At 40.3% G+C, this 24,140-nt stretch overlaps 1 protein-coding gene across 1 annotated transcript in view; it reads right to left on the minus strand.

Annotated features, from left to right (window-relative positions):
• Positions 1-24,140, minus strand: part of LOC109674794 (proteasome subunit alpha type-7-like) — a 101,510-nt gene that overhangs the window by 38,665 nt on the left and 38,705 nt on the right. Inside the window, exon 4 of the mRNA XM_074070132.1 lies at positions 15,799-15,925. Coding sequence (XP_073926233.1) covers positions 15,799-15,925 — 127 coding nt within the window. The remainder of the gene's footprint in view (positions 1-15,798; positions 15,926-24,140) is intronic.

The following is a 24,140-nucleotide window of genomic DNA, read 5'->3' on the forward strand; positions in this document are numbered from 1 at the left end:
AGCAGGAAAGCTTGTGAAAGTGGCAGTGGGAGGAAAACTGCACAGGAGAGGGGGGAAGACCCACCTCCCACATGAACTGTAAATAAACACGCAGGCCTGACAACATGGGGGCAGTGTCACCTTTCCCAGTGCTTGGAAAGGGGAAAGCCTGTAGCAGAGGCTCCCGCACAGGAGAACTCTGAACAAACAAGGCCTGTGGGACCAAGTGAGTGCTAAGCTCACCCCAGAGACCTGCATAAATAACGCTGCCAGCTACAGCAGGCTGAGAGCAGCAGGCAGGCAAGCCACAGTTGCAGATAACACTCTTAGAACTGTCTCCAGACTCTTGTTTTTCTTTTTCTCCCTACCTTTGATGAGAGAACAACTGAATTACACCTGCAAGCCGAAAAACTTACTGAAACTGTATTGCATTTGAACTTGGGACACTTGGTGGGGCTTTTTTGTGTGCGTGTGTGTGTGAGTGTGTAGTTTTGTTCTACTTTATGCATCCCCTTTGATGAGACAACTACAGAACAACATCTGAGGCACCAACTCCAGGACTGGAGATTGAGACGGACACCCAAACTATTAAGACTGAAACTGCATTGCATATAAACTTGGAAGTTTTTTGGTTTTTGTTTTTGTTTTTTAATTTTCTATTTTCCATTTTATTTTAATTCATTTTTATATATAGATATTTCTTTCATTTATTTAGTTTTTATTTTTTTTATCTTTGATTTTCAATCCTCTCTCTGTCTCTCTAATGTCTGTTCAGCTTACTGTCGGTTAGTACACTAACACTCCCTGTTTATACCTTTGAAACTTTCTAGTCTGATACCTTGTTCTGCTTTCTCCCTCTTGTCTGTATATTTGTTTTCCCCTTTTCTTTAACTTCTTGCTTTCCATCTCAGCTCACCTTTCCATTCTAAATATTACCATTGCTATTATTACAAGCTAGAAAATACTTAATTGCACACAGTACAGGGACAGGAACAACACCAAAGACAATGACGGGAAGACAGAAAAAACAGGGAAACCAGTTTCCCCACAGCAAAAAATTAGTACAGGAACCAGAGGGGAATGAAGAGAACAGAAACTCAGATCCAGACTCCAAAAATGAAGATAAACTATGCCAAAGGACCCAATGAAGCCCACAAGAATAATTTAAAAGAAGACATACTACAAGTACTCAACAAGAATTTTATAGAGATGATACTGGATAGGGTCAACCAAAATGTACAGGAGACACTCAAGAAATTCCAAGACAACAAAAATAGAGAATTTGAAAAAGCAAAAGAAGAAATAAAGGAAACCATAGAAGCACTGTATAAACACCAAAGTGAAAGAGAGAACACAATGAATAAACGAATAAATGAACTCAGGACAAAAATAGACAACATTAAAGAGGAAAACTGCCAGGATATGGAAAACCTCAGAAAAAAGAATGAAACAGAACTGCAAAACAAAATGGAAGGCCAATCCAGCAGAATAGAACAAACAGAAGACAGAATCTCAGAACTTGAAGATGAAATGGTAATTAAAGGAAAAACTGAAGAACTATTAATTAAACAACTCAAGACCTGTGAAAAGAAAATGCAAGAACTCACTGACTCCATCAAAAGACCAAACTTGAGAATCATGGGCATCGAAGAAGGAGAAGAGGTGCAAGCGAAGGGAATGCGTAATATATTCAACAAAATAATAACGGAAAATTTCCCAAATCTAGAGAAAGATATTCCCATACAGATGCAAGAGGCCTCCAGGACACCAAACAGACCAGATCAAAATAGAATTACTCCACGACATATCATCATTAAAACAAGTTCAGAAACTAAGGAAAGAATATTGAAGGCTGTAAGAGAGAAAAAACAAGTAACATACAAAGGTAAACCCATCAAAATCACAGCAGACTTCTCAACAGAAACATTAAAAGCAAGAAGAGCGTGGGGTGAGATCTTCCGGGCACTGAATGAAAGTAACTTCAACCCCAGGATACTCTACCCAGCAAAGCTATCATTCAAAATAGATGGAGCAATAAAGTCTTCCATGATAAGCAGAAACTAAAACAATATGTGACCACAAAGCCACCATTACAAAAGATTCTGCAAGGGATTCTGCACACAGAAAGTGACACTCAACTTAACCATGAAAAGGCAGGCAGCGCCAAACCACAGGATAAGAAAAAGCAAGACAGTAGAGAGTAACATCAAGTTAGGTACACACAATCAAACCTTCAAACAACTAAGACAACTAAATGGCAGGATCACCACATACCTATCAGTACTAACACTTAATGTTAATGGACTTAATTCACCCATCAAAAGACACTGTTTGACAAAATGGATTAAAAAAGAAGATCCAACAATTTGTTCCTTACAGGAGACTCATCTCACTGACAGAAATAAGCATATGCTTAGGATGAAAGGCTGGAAGAAGATTTACCAAGCGAATGGCCCCCGAAAACAGGCAGGAGTAGCAATACTTATCTCTGACAAAGTAGACTTCAAACCTACATTGATCAAATGAGATAAAGAAGGACATTCCATACTAATAAAAGGGGAAATAGACCAAAAGGAAATAATAATCATCAATCTGTATGCACCCAATGTCAATGCACCCAATTTCATCAAACATACCCTGAAAGACCTAAAAGCATATATAAACGCCAACACAGTGGTTGTGGGAGACTTTAACACCCCATTATCATCAATAGATAGGTCATCCAAACAAAAAAACAATAAAGAAATCCAAGATCTAAAATATGCAATAGATCAAGTGGACCTACTTGATGTCTACAGAACATTTCATCCAACTTCTACACAATATACATTCTTCTCAGCAGCCCATGGAACCTTCTCCAAAATAGATCATATCCTAGGGAACAAAGCAAGCCTCAGCAAATATAAGAAAATAGAAATAATACCGTGCATACTATCTGATCACAATGCAGTAAAAGTAGAACTCAACAACAAAAGTAAAGACAAAAAACATGCAAACAGCTGGAAACTAAATAACTCATTACTTAATGAAGAATGGATCATCGAAGAAATAAAAGAGGAAATTAAAAAGTTCCTGGAAGTCAATGAAAATGAAAACACAACCTACCGGAACCTATGGGACACAGCTAAGGCAGTCCTGAAAGGAAAGTTTATACCCATGAGTGCATATATTAAAAAGATTGAAAGATCCCAAATCAATGACCTAATGATACATCTCAAAGTCCTAGAAAAACAAGAACAAGCAAATCCCAAAACAAATAGAAGGAGAGAAATAATAAAAATAAGAGCTGAAATCAACGAAATAGAAACCAAAAAAATCATACAAAGAATTAATGAAACAAAAAGTTGGTTCTTTGACAAAATAAACAAGATCGATAGACCCCTGGCAAACCTGACTAAAATGAGGAGAGAAAAAACCCAAATTAGTAGAATCAGGAATGCAAAAGGGGAGATAACAACAAACACCATGGAAGTCCAGGAAATCATCAGAGACTGCTTTGAGAACCTATATTCAAATAAATTTGAAAATCTAAAAGAAATGGACAGATTTCTAGATACATATCATCATTCAAAACTGAACCAAGAGGAAATTAATCACCTGAATAGACCTATAACACAAAATGAAATTGAAGCAGCAATCAAGAGTCTCCCCAAAAAGAAAAGTCCAGGACCTGATGGATTCTCTGCTGAATTCTATCAGACCTTTAAAGAACAACTGATACCAAACCTCCTTAAACTGTTCCATGAAATAGAAAGGGAAGGAAAACTGCCAAACACATTTTATGAAGCCAGTATTACACTTATCCCAAAACCAGGCAAAGACACCTCCAAAAAGGAGAACTATAGGCCAATCTCCTCAAAGAACACTGATGCAAAAATCCTCAACAAAATAATGCCAAACTGAATTCAGCAGCACATCAAAAAGATTATTCACCACGACCAGGTAGGCTTCATCCCAGGGATGCAGGGGTGGTTCAACATACAAAAATCAATAAACATAATAAACCACATCAACAGAAGCAAAGACAAAAACCACTTGAAAAAGCCTTTGATAAGATCCAACATCATTTCATGATAAAAGCTCTAAGAAAACTAGGAATAGAAGGAAAGTACCTCAACATTATAAAAGCTATATATGACAAACCTACAGCCAGCATTATACTTAACGGAGAAAAACTGAAACCATTCCCTCTAAAATCAGGAACCAGACAAGGATGCCCACTATCTCCACTCCTATTCAACATAGTACTGGAAATCCTAGCCAGAGCAATTAGGCAAGAAGAAGGAATAAAAGGAATACAAATAGGTAAAGAAACTGTCAAAATATCCCTATTTGCAGACGACATGATCCTATACCTTAAAGACCCAAAAAACTCTACTCAGAAGCTTCTAGACATCATCAATAGCTATAGCAAGGTAGCAGGATATAAAATCAACATAGAAAAATCATTAGCATTTCTATACACTAACAATGAGCAAACTGAAAAAGAATGTATGAAAACAATTCCATTTACAATAGCCTCAAACAAAATCAAATACCTAGGTGTAAACCTAACAAAAGATGTGAAAGACCTCTACAAGGAAAACTATACACTTCTGAAGAAAGAGATTGAGGAAGACTATAGAAAGTGGAGAGATCTCCCATGCTTATGGATTGGTAGAATCAACATAGTAAAAATGTCAATATTCCCAAAAGTAATCTACATGTTTAATGCAACTCCCATCAAAATTCCAATGACATTCATTAAAGAGATTGAAAAATCTACTGTTAAATTTATATGGAAACACAAGAGGCCACGAATAGCCAAGGCAATACTCAGTCAAAAGAACAATGCAGGAGGTGTCACGATACCTGACTTCAAACTATATTACAAATCAATAAGAATAAAAACAGCATGGTACTGGCACAAAAACAGACATGAAGACCAGTGGAACAGAATAGAAGACCCAGATATGAAGCCACACAACTATAAGCAACTTATCTTTGACAAAGGAGCTAAAAATATACGATGGAGAAATAGCAGCCTCTTCAACAAAAACTGCTGGGAAAACTGGTTGGCAGTCTGCAAAAAACTGAAACTAGATCCATGTATATCACCCTATACCAAGATTAACTCAAAATGGATCAAGGATCTTAATATCAGACCCCAAACTCAAGTTGATACAAGAAAGAGTAGGAAATACTCTGGAGTTAGTAGGTATAGGTAAGAACTTTCTCAATGAAACCCCAGCAGCACAGCAACTAAGAGATAGCATAGATAAATGAGACCTCATAAAACTAAAAAGCTTCTGTTCATCAAAAGAAATGGTCTCTAAACTGAAGAGAACACCCACAGAGTGGGAGAAAATATTTGCCAACTATACATCAATGGACTGATAACCAGAATATACAGGGAACTTAAAAAACTAAATTCTCCCAAAACTGATGAACCAATAAAGAAATGGGCAAGTGAACTAAACAGAACTTTCTCAAAAGAAGAAATTCAAATGGCCAAAAAACACATGAAAAAATGCTCACCATCTCTAGCAATAAAGGAAATGCAAATTAAAACCACGCTAAGATTCCACCTCACCCCTGTTAGAATAGCCATCATCAGCAACACCACCAATAGGTGTTGGCGAGGATGTAGGGAAAAAGGAACCCTCTTACACTGTTGGTGGGAATGTAGACTAGTACAACCACTCTGGAGAAAAATTTGGAGGCTACTTAAAAAGCTAGACATCGATCTACCATTTGATCCAGCAATACCACTCTTGGGGATATACCCAAAAGACTGTGACACAGGTTACTCCAGAGGCACCTGCACATCCATGTTTATTGCAACACTATTCACAATAGCCAAGTTATGGAAACAGCCAAGATGCCCCACTAATGACGAATGGATTAAGAAAATGTGGTATCTATACACAATGGAATTTTATGCAGCCATGAAGAAGAACAAAATGTTATCATTCGCTGGTAAATGGATGGAATTGGAGAACATCATTCTGAGTGAGGTTAGCCTGGCCCAAAAGACCAAAAATCGTATGTTCTCCCTCATATGTGGACATTAGATCAAGGGCAAACACAACAATGGGATTGGACTATGAGCACATGATAAAAGCGAGAGCACACAAGGGAGGGGTGAGGACAGGTAAGACACCTAAAAAACTAGCTAGCATTTGTTGCCCTTAATGCAGAGAAACTAATAGCAGATACCTTAAAAGCAACTGAGGCCAATAGGAAAAGGGACCAGGAACTAGAGAAAAGGTTAGATCAAAAAGAATTAACCTAGAAGGTAACACCCACGCAAAGGAAATCAATGTGAGTCAACTCCCTGTATAGCTATCCTTATCTCAACCAGCAAAAACCCTTGTTCCTTCCTATTATTGCTTATACTCTCTCTACAACAAAATTAGAAATAAGGGCAAAATAGTTTCTGCTGGGACGGGGTGGAGTGGGTGGTAAGGGAGGGGGTGGGGGCAGGGGGGAGAAATGAACCAAGCCTTGTATGCACATATGAATAATAAAAGAAAAACGACAAAAAAAAAGAAATGCAGGTAAGTTTTGGGGTGTTGAATTTGTATCCTGTAACTTTGTTTAATTCATTCAGTAAGTCTACGAATGTTTTGTGAAATCTAGGGTTTCACACAGAACACATGTTGTCTGAGACCAGTCACAAATTTACCTGTTCCTTTATAATTTAGGTACCTTTTATGTCTTTTTCTTTCCTAATTGTTCTGGATAGGTTTTTTCACTACTATGTACACTGAATAGCTGTGGCAATGCAGGCATCCCTGTCTTGTTCCTGATTCACCGATGACTATGGCTGCTGTGGGCTTTGCATGAATGGCCTTTATGATGCTGAGGTAATGTCCTTTTATTTCAAGTTTGTTAAGTGTTTTGATTTAGAAAGAGTGCTGAATTTTGTCAAACGCATTTTTTGTATTAGTTGATATACTCATGTAGTTTTTCCTTCAATGTTCTTTTCCTGTTTTTGTTTTTTCTTTTCTGCAGTACTGGGGTTTGAACTTAGGGCTTCATGCTTGCTTGGCAGGCACTCTACAACCAGAGCCAGCCCCTCTTTGCTGGCAATCACACTGATTGTTTTTCATATGCTGAACCATCCTTACACTCCAGGAATGGATCCTACTTGGATGCAGGGCATGATCCCTTTAATATGCCCAGTTCTACCTGTTGGTCCTTTGGCATGTTGTTGATGATTTCTGCATCACTATTCAGAAGCATTATGGTTCTGCAGGTTCTCTTTTGGTAGTGCCTTTATCTGGTTTTGGCATCACAGTAATGCTGGCTTCATAAAACTTTTGGAAAAAGTTTGAGAGGGATGGGTATCAATTCTTTAAAATGATAGAATTTACCATTAAAGCTATTATGTCCTGGACTTTTACTTGTTGGGAGGTTTTGTAACTGATTTAATACCTTTATTCATTATGTATGTTGAAATTTTCTGTGTCTTCTTAAATAATTTTAGGTATGAAGTGGCTCAAGTGATAAAGTGCCTGCCTAGCAACTGTGAGGCCCAGAGTTCAAACCGAGTACTGTCAAAAAAAAGAAAGTGTAAAATTAAAAAATTTTAGGTATCATGTGTTTTAAGGAATTTTGTTTTGGCACACAAGGATACATAATACTCTCTTAAAGTTCTCTGTTCTTTTTTGTTTAAGAAAAGACTTACTAATGTGTTAATATTTCAGCAAAGTTATTGGAACAGGTTTAAAAGGCACACAGAAAAACTATTTAAGCATAAAGTAACAAGTGAGTTTTATACACTTAAAGTATTACATAGACCTGTGGGATTCATTAACTACCAGACCCAGAAATTAAATCTGAAAAATAAATCCAGTGTTACCACAAAGATATCCCTGAAAGCTCAATTTCTGTTTCATTCTCTCCAAATATATTTCTTAACCTTCTTCCAAATACTATGCTCTCAACCACCAAAAGAACGAAGGGCATAAGAAACTCCAGTACTAAGAACATACACACTGAAGAAGACTTAGGAAAATTGATTCAGACTGAAGAGTTTAACTTGGAAGTCACTTAGCTACTTTACTTGAATCAATTCTAAGATTTGGGTGCACTTAATACTATATAAAGGAATCTGTGAATCATAAGAGTTGTCAGTAGGGTTAAAAAATTAGTAATGTACAGTTTAGTCCTATCGAACTTTTCCTCATAAGTTGTATTTATAACAAAACTATAACTAAAATATGTACTACACTGTTTATTATATGATCAGGGACTGAGCAGGGACATTTACTTGTTTGATAATTTAGCATCTGCTTTAAAATCCTTTGTATTTCTGTAAAAACTGCAGTGTCTCCTTTTTCATCTTAGAGACAGAGCTCAAAAAATAGCCCTGGTTGGCATGGAACCCACCATGTAGTCCAGGATGGACTTGAATTTGTAATCCTCCCAGGTTCTGGGATTACAGGAATGTACCACCAAGCCCAGCTTTCATTCTTCATTTTATTGAGCATTCTCCTTTTTTTTTTTTTTTTTAGCCAACATACCTAAGAGTTTATCAATTTTATATACCTTTCTAAGGAGGGAATTTTCTATTTTTTTATTTTATTAGCTTTCTATTCTTTTTTTACTTATGTCTGCTCTGATCTTTAATTCCTTTGTTGGCTTTGAAATTAGCTGTCATTCTAATTTTAACATTTAATTTTAAATGTTAATTTTAATTTTAAATTCTAATTTTAATATTTAAAGTGAGATTGTTGAATTGAGATGTTTCTGTTAGGTCCTTGGCATTCTTGGGGTATGTGGAAGATCCCGAGACTAGCACCAAAACCAGACCCCCTGATTTATGACTGCTTGCCCAACTCCCTTGCTTTTTCTCTGGTAGTTTCTCAGCTTGCAAAACAACTCAGGAAACTTCCAGTTACTCAACTAGCCAGGCATGTCGACCTATTCCATCTGGTGGTCACAGATAGTCAAACCAGAAACTCTCCCTCCCCCATGGCTTAGACCCTCCTATAAATCACACTACTCATTTCAGCCAAGCCACTGCTCCCTGATCTGGGGGCGGGGGGGGGGGTGGGGGGGGGGAGGGTGGTAGCCCTATGGTCTGGATCCTAATAAATCTTTCTTTTCCACATGTGGCATAGTCTTTATTCAGCAGTACCTTACATCTGGTGCCGAAATCCAGGAGGGGTTAACAGGACACTCTGGCCCAGGGCTGCTCCCTTGGCCTTTGTATCCTGCCCTCTCCCAAACCCAGACTGCTGTATTGACCCCACGTGCCTCCGGACTGTGGATTTCAGACCTTACTGCCTTGCCGGCTTTCCCATCCATCATTAGCCTCTCTCTTCCACTGCTCTCCACCTGACCTACTCCTCTCCTCAGACTCGGTGTCACCCTCCTCGGGGCTGCCTGTTCTCTCTCTCTCTTTCTCTCTCTCTCTGGTCTCGGAAGGTGCAGGTGCTGCATCAGGCATGCCTCCTACCCCTGCTTGGAATGCCCACCGCTTAGCATGAAGACACCTGGCTAACCAGTTGGGCATTCTCTGTCAGACGGCAACCCAGGCCAGGGAACCCATTCAGGTGACACTCTCCTTCTCTCTCTCTCTCTCTCTCTCTCTCTCTCTCTCTCTCTCTCCCTCTTGTTCTTCCTCTCTATTTTCCTTTCCTCTGCCCAAGGTGAGAGCTCAACAGCCCCTCCAGCTTACTATGACCAAACGGCAACCAGACAATTCTGTTCTCCTTGCCTGAGTCACATAAAGTAGGCTAGATCTTAACCTAGGTCTATATTGGCCTGAAGGGTAAACTCACCAAGTCATCTCTCTCTCTCTCTCTCTCTCTCTCTTTCTCTCTCTCTCTCTCTCTCTCTCTCTCTCTCTCTCTTGCTTTTCTTCTACATTATGGGGACCTCCCACTCTACATTAGAAGCGTCCACTGGGATGCCATCTTTGCACCCTCCCCCTTGGTCTCCAAGATGATATAAAACCTAAGCGACTGATTTTCACACACTTCTAGGTCTTGACAATTTCTACCATCGCAATGGGCAAGTAATCCAAAATTCCATTTGTCCAAGCTTTTCTTTCTCTCTGCTCTCAACCCTACCTGCTCAATCTTGTAACGCTGCTCAAATCCTTCTTGTCAGCAACAAACTCCCCTCAAAGTCTGTGTCTCTTCCTCCCACTGAACCCTCTCCTGAAGACTCTTCTCTTACTTGTGACCTCACAGGCCCTGTCTACCCTACTCCCAACTCCTCCTGCCAGTCCTCTGCTTCAATCTCTTCTCCCATCCCATCCTTCCATGACTCAGACCCCCCTTCTTCCACCCCTGCTGGCTCTCCCAAACATCTGCCACCTTATTCTCTTTCTACAGTAGTCACTGTTGACCCTGAGCCATCAGCTCCTCAGGAACCAATACTGCCAGCCTTTCCCTCAGCCCCTCCTACACCCTTTCCCTTCTCCTCCCCACCTACATCCTATACCCACTCCCATACCTCCTCCCAAGCACGCCCAGGCCATCTATATGCTCACCTGCCTCCTTGTGGGGCTACAGACTGCTTCCCACAGGGCAGTCAATTTTAACAAACTTAGAGAAATTATCCAGCATCCAACTAAAAACCCTGCCGACTTTTTGGGATGCCTGACAGAAACCCTAACCTGCTATACTCTCATTTATCTTAACTCCAGGAGGTGGCAGGAGCTGACAGCATTATCAGAGTTCATGTGCCGTTTTTCTGTGACTGATCTCTCTCAAGTTGAAAAGAGACTAAACTTTTCTAATGACTCAACTTCCTATATTAAAGAATTTAATACCTAACCCAAGCATATGATATGACTTGGCATGAGACCCATCTACCAAGGATGGAATAATTAATCTCAACTCTCATTTTATTTCCCAATCCTTCCCTAATATTCTAAAACAACTTAAACAGGCAGAGGGTGGCCCTCAAACCCCCCAGGGAGATCTTGTGAAAATGGCATTTAAGGTATGTAATAGCCGAGAAGAGGCCCAATACCAGCGAAAGGCCCAGCTCTTGGCGGCTGCCCTGAGGCTACCTCCTCCAACTTCAAGACAGGCCAGACAACAATGCACACCTCCAGGGGCCTGCTTCAAGTGCAACCAGACAAGACATTGGGCAAAAATGCCCTTCACCTCACCTGCCACCAGGACCCTGTCCACAATGTAGCCAGAATGGACACTGGAGGACGAATGCCCCTCTTTGTTTCTGCTAGGTAGGTCAGTCTCCCACTACCACTCTCAACAGAGTGAAGGCCTCATGGACCTCTTGGGCCTGGCAGCAGAAGACTGATGTGGCCCTGGGACCTTGGCCCCCTTCAAGATCACCTCAGAGGAACACAGGGTCACCATCCAAGTAGCAGGTGGGCCTCAATCACCTACTTGGTGCTACCAGACTTCTCAGGTACACTTTATCCTTCACAGATCTCTGTGGTGGGGTGGATGGTCTCCTCCACCAGCCAAAGAGGAAAGACAGTTTTATTCAAATTAAAAATTCTTATAAAAGTTAATTTAAAAATACAAGCTACAAAGTAAAATACTGAAGTAAACTACTGGAAAGGATATAGATAGATAAACTTCAATGCATGATAAAGTTAAAGTTGACTATAATTTAAAGTTGCCTAAAAGATTTTTAAGGTCATGTCAAACTAAAATCAAATTCTCTATGTCTATAAAATAACAAGGTTATCTTAATATTGTTCTGCTCTAAATAACATCTACAAAAAACTTATAGGGAAACATTTTATCAAAGAAATTATTTCTACTGATCTTGTCAAGCTTTAAGTACTACTAAATCAGAGTTCATTTACATATTTGCTCATGTGTCTTAAATGACCATCTTATAATTGTGTTCTGTGTCTATATTTACCTAAATATATTACATTTACAAAGTTAAAAGTGTCAGTTTATGTAAAATAATGACCTAAAGCTCTCTTTTATCCAAAAATGTTACATTTAACCTGCATTCTGATAGTCAGCCCCTATTTGCCTTTAAAGATTCCACAAACCCTTCATAGCAACTAACCTGGACAGCTTTGTCACAAAAGTTTAAAGACAGCCTTCATCCTTTTGAACAGACCCTAACCAGAGACTTATTAGATTGGCACTACCCAGAGGCCACCCTTCTTCAATATGACTTACTTCAGTGCAGAGCCACAGAGCCCCTCATCTAAGTCCTTTAAAAAAAAAAAAAAACTTTCTGGCCTCCGGGGATACAAAGTCTCTAAGGAGAAGGCAACAATTATGTCTCCCTCAGGTCACCTACCTAGGTGTAGTCTTAAAGGGACAGGCTCCCTGAAGCCCTTCCTTCTTGAGCCCCTTTTAAATAATGGACAGCCACCCATTTCTCTTAGGAAACTTGCCTCCAACAGACTCTGCTCCTTTGGCTGACTATCTGCCTTATCTTAACCTCCTCTGGGAACTTCTCAGACAGCAGGCAGACCAGATCCTGCCCCACCCCTCAGAGGTCCCTGTAACAATTTCTGTTAAACCAGGAGATCTTGTTCTCCTCAAGGATCCTTGACCCTCTCCACTGGGACCTGGGTAGACCAGCCCTCATCTGGTCATCCTCACAATGCCCACCACTGTCAAGCTCAAAGGGACCCCCCCAGTGGCAGCACCTCTCAAGGATAAAATAGTGCCCACCAACTTCAGACTCTTCCACTACAGCAAAGGATGAGTACTCCTGCGTACCACTGGGCCCCATGTGGCTACTCCTCTCCTGTAAACTCTATCTTCCACTCTTACATAAGCTCTTAGTCCTCATCTGGGTCTCGATCTGCTTTCCCTTCGCAGCCCAGAAATCCTCCTCCTGTGACCCATGCACGCACATTGCTGGGCAGGACGTATTATTACTAAGACTTGACTGTTCCACACTTACTATTCTTGTGCAGGCTCTGTTATTGGGTCATGCACTCACAATCACACCATCTATCAAGTGTGCTCCCATGATAATCAATTTACCTGTTTCAACCCCACTTATCGCCCTGTGGAACAATGGTTAGAACTCAGGAGTGGCCACCTTGCTGGGAACATTGTTACTCACATGCAGGTGTCTGATACATGTGCAGCCATAGACAAGCTATGTGGAGGTACAGGCTGTGGCTGTGGGGGCCTGGGTTGGGAAAGGACCTATACATCAAATGAAAAATATATGTGCCAGGGAGACAACTCCTGGCCATGTAAGGATAGATGGCCAAGGCTTTGACCCCGGGACTCTGTTACTCCTTAAGTTAACACCTGTTACCCATGAGAGTTCCATAGAGGAGATCACTGAGGGAACGACAAAGCTTGCCCATGTACCCGTCCAGACTTGGAAAAGCTGGGATCCTAAAAGCTTGTTTGGAGGATGGTTTTCTGCCATAGGTGGATTTAAAACACTGGTAGGGGCAGTGGGCCTAATTCTGGGAGCATGCATAAATACTTCCCTGCTTCCTTCCCTTGGTTATACGATCTATTAGGTCCATTATAGAGGCTACCATAGAAAGAAAAACAGCTGCACATGTAATGATGCTATGGAAATACAAACCCTTAAACCAGGAAAATACTCTTTAATCCTAGATACCTTCAGGATCATTCAGGGAACTCAGCAGACAGACTTCCCACCAGATGCTACTACAACCTTCTTCCAACAACTGGCCTTGTCTACAAATGAAGCCTGGGAAAAACCATCAGCCTCCACTCCTGGGAACGCCACAAATTTCCAAATTCCAGCCGAACCCCCCTTAACGATGACCCCACTCAGCATGAAGCAGCTACATTGATCAGTGCCCATAATACCAACAAAAGGCTGGAATGTTAGGTCCCTGGCATTCTTGGGGCAGGTGGAAGGTCCGAAGCCTAGCACTGAAACCAGACCCCCTGATTTATGACTGATTGCCCAACTCCCCTGCCTTTTCTCTGATTGTTTGTTTCTTGGCTTGCAAAACAACTCAAGAACTTCTAGTTACTCAACTATCCAGGCATGTCGACCTGTTTCATCTGGTGGTCACAAATAATCAGACCAGAAATTCTATCCCTTCCCTATGGCTTGGGCCCTCCTATAAAGCACACTACTCATTTCAGCCAAGCCACTGCTCCCTGATCTCTGTGGGGGGGAGGGGAAGGGGCAGCCCTGCAGTCTGGATCCAAATAAATCTTTCTTTTCCACACGTGGCATGGTTTTTATTCAGCAGTACCTTACAGTTTCTTTTTTAATGTTAAGTGTTCACAACTATAAAATTCCCTCTTAGCACTATTTTATATCCTGTAAATTTTGATACTTTATATGTTCATTTTTATTTCTCTCAAGACATCTGTTAATTTCCCATGTTTATGGGTTAGTTTAGGACTCACAGGTAGTTTAGGAATATATTATTTAATTTCCATATATTGTGGATTCTTAAGTTCTCTTCCTGTTATTGATTTCTAGTTTCATTCATTTTGATCAGAAAAGATATACTGTATGATTTCAATCTTTTCTGCTGAGACCTGTTTGTAGCCAGATGATCCCATGAGGCAGTGAGGTAAAGGCTATTTTTTTGGCAAGTAAAGTTTTTAGTATAACATTCCAGTTTTAAGAACACAATTAGAAAATGAGCAAAATGATGAGACACTGTACAGAGGCATATAAGCACATAAAAAATATCAACACCACTAGTCATAAGGAAAATACAAATTGAACCCACAATTAGGTATCAGTGCATTCTTATAAGAATGTCTAAAATACAAAACTGTAACCACATGAACTGCTACTGAGAATGCAGAGAAAATGAATACTCACACAATGACAGTGGGACTGTAAAGTAATATAGAGGCTTTGGAATACAATTTGGCAGTGTTTTATAAAACTAAGCAAGCAGTACTATAAAATATAGCTAATGCACACTGAGATATTTATCTCTGAGAAATGAAACCCTATGTTCCCACAAAAACCTGTACACAAATGTTCATACTTTACATACAATAGACAAAAACTGGAAAGTGCACCAGATACCCTTCCCTGGGGAAGCTGTTAACTGTGGTGCATTCATGTAATGCAACACGACTCAGCAATAAAAGAGCAGTGCAGTGATATCTGCAATGATCTGGGTAAACTGCAAGGGAACCATGCTGAATGAGAGAAGACCATCTGAAAGATTACGTATCATCTAACACTCTATAATGACGAAATCATAGAAATGCAGATGAGATTAGTGGTTGCCAGATGTTAGAGAAGTGAAGAAAGAATAACACAAAGTAGACTTGTAGTAATGGAAGAGCTGAGTATCTTTATTGAGGATGCAACCACACGAATCTACACGTGACAGTATAATAAAACTACACACATACACATGCAAATGAATGCACAGAAAACTGGTGACGTGTGGATTATACAAATATTTACTGATCTTGAAAATGCTACCATTGAAGGAAACAGGTAAAGGTAACGTGGACTTTCCTGTGTTTTTTGGAAATGTCCTGTGACTAGAATTATTTCAAAGTACAATTTTTAGAGCTGATGGTATATATCTCAGTGGTAGAGCACTTGCCTAGCATGTGGCAAGGCCTTGGGTTTGATTCTCAGGACTGCAAAAAAAAACAAAACTTAAAACACACAGCCAGTTACAAAAGAAACTAGCTCCCTAAAATTACAAATAAGGTGATATGGCATACATCTTTTAAAATTTTGTGTTATTATCAAAGCTCATTATTAGAAATCCCAGTTTACATACTTGTGAATTCCTTTTAAAGGTACTGTTTTTAGTAAGAAATACAGTATTACTACACATGTTGCATAACCATATCAAAACTGCAGTAGCAGAGAGAACTGTGTTGCCCTACTACACAAAAATACTATGCACCATTAGCGTAGGTCCACACATACCTGCAAAAGCCATGCAGACATGGTCATCAAGGGCACAAATTTTCCTCACAGTTCTTTCATCTTGAAGTTTGGCAACAGATTTCTTTTCTACCCCAAGGACAACAATATTGGTGCCTCGAATTCCGACCTGTCAAATCATTAAAATAATTTTCAACTTAAAACTCACAATCAAGTTATTCTAACAGACCAATTACAGGAAAGAGCTTTTCCTTAAACATTCAATAAAAATGAAAAAAGCAAACTTCAAGAAAAACAGCTGGGAGGGGAAGGAGTGGGTGGTAAGGGAGGGGGTAGGGGCAGGGGGGAGAAATGACCCAAGCCTTGCATGCATATATGAATAATAAAACAATAATAATAATAATAATAATAAAAAGCTGGTTAAGTACTGAAAGCCCATTTCCCAAACTCAAAGGAAAGAAGACAAACAGGTAAACTGCAAAGAAAATACTACCAATGATGAACCTACACTGGTGTTCTAATCTTATATGCTACACCCGAAAAAGTGCTTCCTAAATATGCAATGTTGACCAAAATGACAAAAGATGTTGGTAATTCACATGAACTCCTTAGATTGGCAGTACCCGCACTGGTAATGGTGGTAGTAACGGAAATTAAGGGGATGAGAATGTAGCTCAGTGGGAGGACACTTGCCTAGCATACACAAGACCTTTGATCTCCAGTACCAATAAAACAAAAAAAGAAAAAGAAAAAGAAAGAAAGAAAAGATAAGATTCTGCAAATATACTCCCATGTATCATACCACTTGGAGGGACAAGAACTGGGGGCTGCTGTGATCTGAATGTTTACACCATACATGGAAATCTAACACCCCACAGTGATGGCATTCTGAGGTAGGGCCTTTGCAAAGTAATTAGAATTGGATTAGTGTCCTTATAAGGGGCCCAACCAAGCTCCTGTGCCTCTTCCACCATGTGAAGGCACAGCAAGTGGGCACCATCTGTGAACTAGGAAATAGGGCCTCACCAGACCAAGTTAGCCTTGATCACAGTACTATTTCTCTAGTACTGCAAGAAATAAGTTTATGTTGTCTATATCCTACCTACCTAAGATATCTAGTTACATCAGCCTAAATGATCTAGGACTGGGGCCATATACTGCCAAGAGAAAAACCTAATGTTCTCATCTTCTCTTATGACTGGGTATGGCTTGAGCATATCTGCTCAAGGTTTCATGTGCTAGAGCCTTCGTCTTTAGGGTAGAAGTGTTGAGAGGATGAGAGCTTTAAAAAGAGGTAGAGTCTAATGAGAGGCCCATAGGTGATTGAGGTGCTGCCCTCAGAAGGGATTAACATTGCTCTTATTAAGCCTGAGTTCTCTTAAGATGGTTTATGAGCCAGTTTTCATAAGAAAAAAAAAAGCCTACCAGAGCTCTCCCCTTGCTCTGGAGTCCTGTCTGGCCCTTTCTCATGTGCTCCTGTCATTGTGTTATCATGGGTCATGCTGCCTTCACAAGGTCAAGCTGATGCTAGTGTCATGCCATTGAACATCCAGAACTGTGAGGACAGATGACTGCAGCCAGATGACAGATAGCTAGAAGGGTATGTGGGGTTACGTGAGGGTGACATGAGGAATCTCGGGGAGTTGGAGCTGTTCAGTATCATGAACGTGGATGCACATATGTACACAAGCCATGAAATTTGATAGAATGTTATATACAAATTAGCACAAGTAAAACTGGAGATATCTGAATAGTGGTATACTAACGTCAACATTCTGGTTCTGACATTGTACTACAAAAGTTACCACTGGCAGAAATGGGCAAAGCATACAAGGAATCACTATGCATTATTCCTTACAACTGCATGTGAATTTATAATGACCTCAATAAAAATGTCAATTAAAGATACTCAAAGGCTCAGGATATAGTTCAGACATTGAGTACTTGCCTAGCATACACAGGGTTCTGGGTTTGATCCCTAGCACAAACTGGTAAGACATTGTAAGCTGTTTCTAGCATCATCCCTTTCTTATTTTTCCATGGCTTCAGTGTTCCTGAATACTTTCTAGCTCACAGAACACGGATGTCTTTTGCCACTGGTCATCCCTCATGCTGTTTCCTTTGTCTAAAATACAATTACACTTTCTCTTTTTGACTTAGCTACCTTTCAGCTTACAGGTAGCTACTGAAATATTATTTTCTCAGGGGGGTTCCTTTATACTTAGAATTCCCATAATGCTGCATATCATCTCCATTTTTATACTAATTTGGGCCTTGTAAGAATGCTTCCTTTTTTTTTTTTTTCTTTTTTTTTGAGGCAGCATCTCACTATGTAGCCCAATCTGGCCTCAAATTACAAATTCTCCTGCCTCAGACTCCCAAGTGCTGGGATTATAGGTTTAGCTACCATGGCTGCTAAAGTCTATGTTCTTAGTCATCTATCCTGCTATACAGTAAGCTCTCTGAGGACAAGATAGTATTTCACCTTGTTCATGGTGAAATGCTAGGGCCCAGCACCCATTTTCATCACATCAATCCTGTGAAGTAGATACTATCTTGATGCCTGTTTTATTACAAAGAAAACCTAAAGCTTAGAGAAGTTAATTGACTTAACTGACGTATCTGTTTCAACACTCATCACAGTGGATTAATATATAAATGCAAATTGCATGGTATAATGCATACAGTAGAGGCTTTAGAACTAAAAAAATTTAAGTATGAATGTGGGCTCCAGCACTTTCTACCTGGGTACCTTCAGCAAGGTGTGAAAGCTTATGTATAATAGTTTCCACATATGTAAAACAGGGATTCAGGCCAGAGATGGTGGTTCACACCTACAGTACCAGCACTTGGGAAGTTGGAGTAAGAAAATGGGTGAGTTAAGGCCAGCCTGGGTTACACAGGGAGATCTTTTCTCAAAATGGAGGGGGGGGGGGTAAGGAATTAAATACTTTCCTTAATACTAGATAATGTACAGAAAAATGACTGGTACAAAATACTACTTAAGCTAGGCATGGTAGCATGAGTCTGCAATTCCAGCACTCTGGAGGCTGAGGTAGGAGGATCAAGAGTTCAAGGCCAGCCAGGACTATATAGCAAGACCCTGTCTCCAAAAAACAAACAAGCAACAACAAAAAAACTACCAAAATGATAGTTACTTCCTTCCTAACACCTCCTGCTCCTGTTACTACTGAATCTAACTGGGATAAGCTGGGGGCAACAGGAGATGCAGAAAGGACAAACGATAGACAAACGTGCATAAAGCTGGGGCCAGGTGTACTGGGCACTAGGGTGGAGACACACAACAGCTTCATTGCTTTTTTACTTCTCTTTGCTCTGCTTCTTTTCTCTATCTTTTCTTTAAGGCCTTACTCCTTCACAATTCTTTAAAACCTTGCTTCTAAAGTCTTTCTTTAAAACCTTGCTTCTTTTCTATTCTTTAAAATTTCTTTCCTTAGACTTGCTCTGTTTCATGTTTTCTCTTTAGCTTTCTTAACGCCTCGGTGCTCAGACTCCCACTGTCCCATGTTCTCCTTAGCATTTCTAAAGCCCATGTATAAAGTTCTCAGTGCAGAAAGCTGCTCTGGTGGAGACACACAGCAGCCAGTAACAGCCTCAGCAGAAGCCAATCAGAATCCCCCATCAAAAAGCCTTGTGTCCTCCTTCAGTAAGTCTTTTATATCCAGTGGTAAACAAGGAGGTGGAGCAACAGTTCTAGGGGAGGGGCATGACTTGTTACAAGACCTTGTTAACAAGAGAAACCTGTGTTCCTACTTCTCTGAACATAAACAACTTAGGAAAAGCAGCTGTACTGCATCCTGTACTCCTCTGTAGCTGGGGCCACGCCAAATTCAGCCTGCCAATTATTGGGCACAGGTGTGGTTATGTCAAATTCTCATAGGCTTCTCATAATCCACTCCCCACATATATTATATGGTAGAAATACAAAACAGGAGCTGATGCAGTGGCTCAAGTGGTAGAACACCGTCTAGCAAGGCCATACCACCATACCACCAAAAAAACAAAACAAAAAAAAACCCAAGAAATACAAAACAGAAATTATGCCATTTAGATCCTCCATAATCTTCTTATCCAGTTGGTATGACATTATTAAATAGGTCTGAAATTAAAGAGACTATGATGCCAAGTAGTAAATACTCTGCAGAATAGACAATAAAGTCAGAAAAAGATCCATGATGACTGGAGTGGATCAGAAAAGGTTTCACAGCAGAGGAGAAATGTGTGGAGGTTCTTAAAGGATAAGTTAGGGCTGGGGTGTAGCTTAGTGGTAGAGTGTGTTCCTAGCATGCCCCAGGCTTTGGATTTAATCCCCAACACCACAAAAACACACAAATAAATAAGCAAAGCAGCATTACAGAATAAGTAAACTGTAGAGCAGTGAGAGAAAGGTGTTTCCCTATAACCCTACAAGGGTGGAAGTATACATTAGTGAAAACAAGAAGCTGACCCTTAGTTAAAGAGCTGGGTGAATATTATGGAAGACTTTGATGGCCACACCATAGAGCTGAGACTTGATAAAGCAGGAAGTATGGAGGCAAGAAAAGTCTGGGATCAGAGAAAGGATAATGACGGAAGGTAATATTTTTACTTTTTCATGCAAAAATTGTGATTCACTCTTTCCCCTAAGAAGAGTAGTGCTTTCTCAAAATGTCATCCAAACATTATTTTGCATTTATAGAAAAGGAAGGTAAAGCAAAAAGAAAACAGCCGTCTGGCCCCACTTTGCGCTGTCAGATAATAAAGAAGGAAACAGAACCCAAGCCTTCTAACTATGGCCCACATAACTTTTTTATATTACTAAATAATATGGTATGTACATACTGGTCAAAACTGGTGAATTGGTTAACTCGTCATATCAACTGTTGTTTATACACATAATATTTTACTACCTATTTTTTTATTCATTTATTCATATGTGTATACATTGTTTGGGCCATTTTTCCCACTGCCTATTTTTTTTATTGTTTTATTATTCATATGTGCATACAATGCTTGGGTCATTTCTCCCCCCTGCCCCCACCCCCTCCCTCTCCCCTCCACCCCCTCGATACCCGGCAGAAACTATTTTGCCCTTATCTCTAATTTTGTTGAAGAGAGAGTATAAGCAATAATAGGAAGGAACAAGGGTTTTTGCTAGTTGAGATAAGGATAGCTATACAGGGAGTTGACTCACATTAATTTCCTGTGCATGTGTGTTACCTTCTAGGTTAATTCTTCTTGATCTAACCTTTTCTCTAGTTCCTGGTCCCCTTCTCCTATTGGCCTCAGTTGCTTTTAAGGTATCTGCTTTAGTTTCTCTGCATTGAGGGCAACAAATGCTAGCTAATTTTTTAGGTGTCTTACCTATCCTCACACCTCCCTTGTGTGCTCTCGCTTTTATCATGTGCTCAAAGTCCAGTTCCCTTGTTGTGTTTGCCCTTGGTCTAATGTCCTCATATGAGGGAGAACATATGATTTTTGGTCTTTTGGGCCAGGCTAACTTCACTCAGAATGATGTTCTCCAATTCCATCCATTTACCAGCGAATGATAACATTTCATTCTTCTTCATGGCTGCATAAAATTCCATTGTGTATAGATACCACATTTTCTTGATCCATTCGTCAATAGTGGGGCATCTTGGCTGTTTCCATAACTTAGCTATTGTGAATAGTGCTGCAATAAACATGGGTGTGCAGGTGCCTCTAGAGTAACCTGTGTCACAGTCTTTTGGGTATATCCCCAAGATCCCACTGCTTATTTTTATAAACAAGTACAACATAAAAAATCAGGGCTCTCTGAAGGAAACACAATAAATAATTCCATACAAAGTGCAAAGGATAATTTCAGAATCCTGAAATTCAAGTCTCATCCTTTCAAGGTATCTTTTCAAATGCCCACTACAGGTATTTTTATGTCCTTAGCCCTTTACAGCTCATTACAAAGGAATTATCAATCAGTTCTGTAGCATTTTCCAAACATTTTCAATGAGCCAATGTGATTTCAAATTACACCCAAGCCTTCTCCCATCACTCCCTTTATTTTAGGCTCTAAATCTTGGGCATTATTTTCTAACCAGATGTTATGTACCATGCTGGGGATTATATGACTTTTTGTTTTTACCAAAATGGTACCCTTTTGGTTTAAGCTACATCAGACTTTTCTTAAATTTACAATTCTAAAAAAAATTACTTATATAACAAGAGCTTAAGGAGTGGGGTCAATGAAGTAGAATACTTAAAAGTGATGCTTTTTTTAAGTACTTTTTGCTACTTTACATTTAACAAATTCATAATGAAAGTGAATTATTTCCTTCCCATTATCAAGTTGATATGGAAAACAGGACACTTGTAAACTTAAAGATGCTCTACTGTCTAGTTTCTAAAATACACAACAAACACGCTCATTAAGTTTAGGACATTTAAAAAGAAATAAGATCCTCCTTTATGAGGGTAAAAGATCTTGGTCACTCTTGGGTCTGGGGTTTGAACTCTGGCCCTCATGCTTGCAAGGCATGCAAGGTGCTCTTAGTACTTGAGCAACTCTGCCAGCCCTTTCCTTGTGTTGGGTTTTTCAATATATGGCTTCTCAAATTGTTCATCCAAGTTGACTTTGAACCACTAGCCCCCTGATCTCTGCCACCTGAGTAGCCAGGATTAGAGGAGTGAGCCACCAGAGCCCCACAGTCCTTTTTTTTTTTTAAATCACTAAGACTATTGAAAATGTAGTTGAAATTGGCAGCAGTATTACAATATACTCAGTATTACATCTACCTTGAGTATTTACAAGTTTTTCAGGCCAGAACAAGTGATTCACACCAGTACTTAACAACTACTCGCTTGACAGGTTGAGATTCAGAGGATCACAGTTTTGAGTATGGCTGAGCAAAGTTTGAGTGGCTCCATCTCCAAAATAACCAGAGCAAAATGGACTGCAGTGTGGCTCAAGCAGTAGAGAGCCCACTTGGTGACAGTGAAGCCCTGAGTACAAAACCCAGTCCCACCAAAATAAAAATAAAGTTTTTCACTGATATGGATTCATAAGTGTGAAATACAGTACAATCACTCATAAAACTTCCAGTATTACTTAAAAATAAACAAAAGTGGCAAGAGTAGACAGTCTTGCAGTTTTGAGCCTTTAAAGGTTGCCAAATACTGGAGTGGATATTTTTAACAAGTGTATTTGGATTACCATTATTAATCATTTCCTTGTTAACAACGAATTAATACTGTATTAATTTGTCCCTATTTGGGGGACAGGACTGGCCAATATTTAACTTTTATCCCAATTTTTTTTTCTGTAGTACTGGAGTCTGAACTCAAGGCCTATACCTTGAGCCACTTCACCAGCCTTTTTTGTGATGAGTTTTTTCCAAGATAAGGTCTCACTACTTGCCCAGGATGGCCTCAAACAGCGATCCTCCTGATCTCTGCCTCCTGAGTAGTTAGGCAGGTGTGAGCCATTGGCACCCAGCTTATCCTAATTCTTATTAAACAATGGCTTCCAACATGCAGGAACTGAACACCTTCCCATGGATGGTTGTGTGAATTCCTGAGGAGGTGAGCATTAGCATTCAGGTAGGCTGTGCTAGTCTTGTTTTCTTTATTGTCACACACTAAGGTCAAGGTTACCTACCTCCCCCCCCCACACACACACACTAGTTTGTGTCTATAGCTCTCGCCAAAGGCAGCTACACAGTGAAATCTGACAAGTTTTACTCTGCTGCACTGGCCCTAATCTCAGAAGGAACACCTCCTTCATCGAAAGGACGGAGTCATGTCACATTGGGGGCCTCGCTGTCTTGGCCCCCATGGCCGAACATGGCTGGGGCAGACCGGTAAGGAGGCCTTATTGCCGGGAACCATGCGGGCCCTGGCTCACCGCAGTGGAGCCTTTCTTCACAGCCTCCTGCGCATACTCCACTTGGAAAAGGTGTCCGTCTGGAGAGAAGACAGTGATTGCCCTGTCATATCGAGAGGCCATAGCAAGGACCACAAGGATTCCCTCCAGGCCTCAGAAGCAGCCTGAGACGTGACCCACCGGTTCACTTGCGCCACCTCGTGCGAACGCCCGGAAGCAGCGGTGCAGGCCCCTTCAGCTGTCTCCCAGAAGTCCCCGCGCTGCCCCGGCTCTCCCGGAAGTGCCCGTTCTGCCTGCGCAGCTGTGACCCCAACAGTGCCTGAGAGTGGATGCGTTCCTCCCTACCCTTCTAACCTGGTGCGTCATTATTCCTGTCTAATAATCAGTTTCTGCTTTTAAACTGTAATAATTATAGATTCACAGGAAGTTACAAAAGCAGTGTAGAGAGATCCCCTGTACCCGTCACCTAGAGTGCTCCAATGGTAATATCTGACATGTATAGGACAGTAACAAAGCCAGAACTGCC

Source organism: Castor canadensis, chromosome 4, assembly GCF_047511655.1.
Source record: "Castor canadensis chromosome 4, mCasCan1.hap1v2, whole genome shotgun sequence".
In the NCBI taxonomy this organism is placed as follows: Eukaryota; Metazoa; Chordata; class Mammalia; order Rodentia; family Castoridae; genus Castor; species Castor canadensis.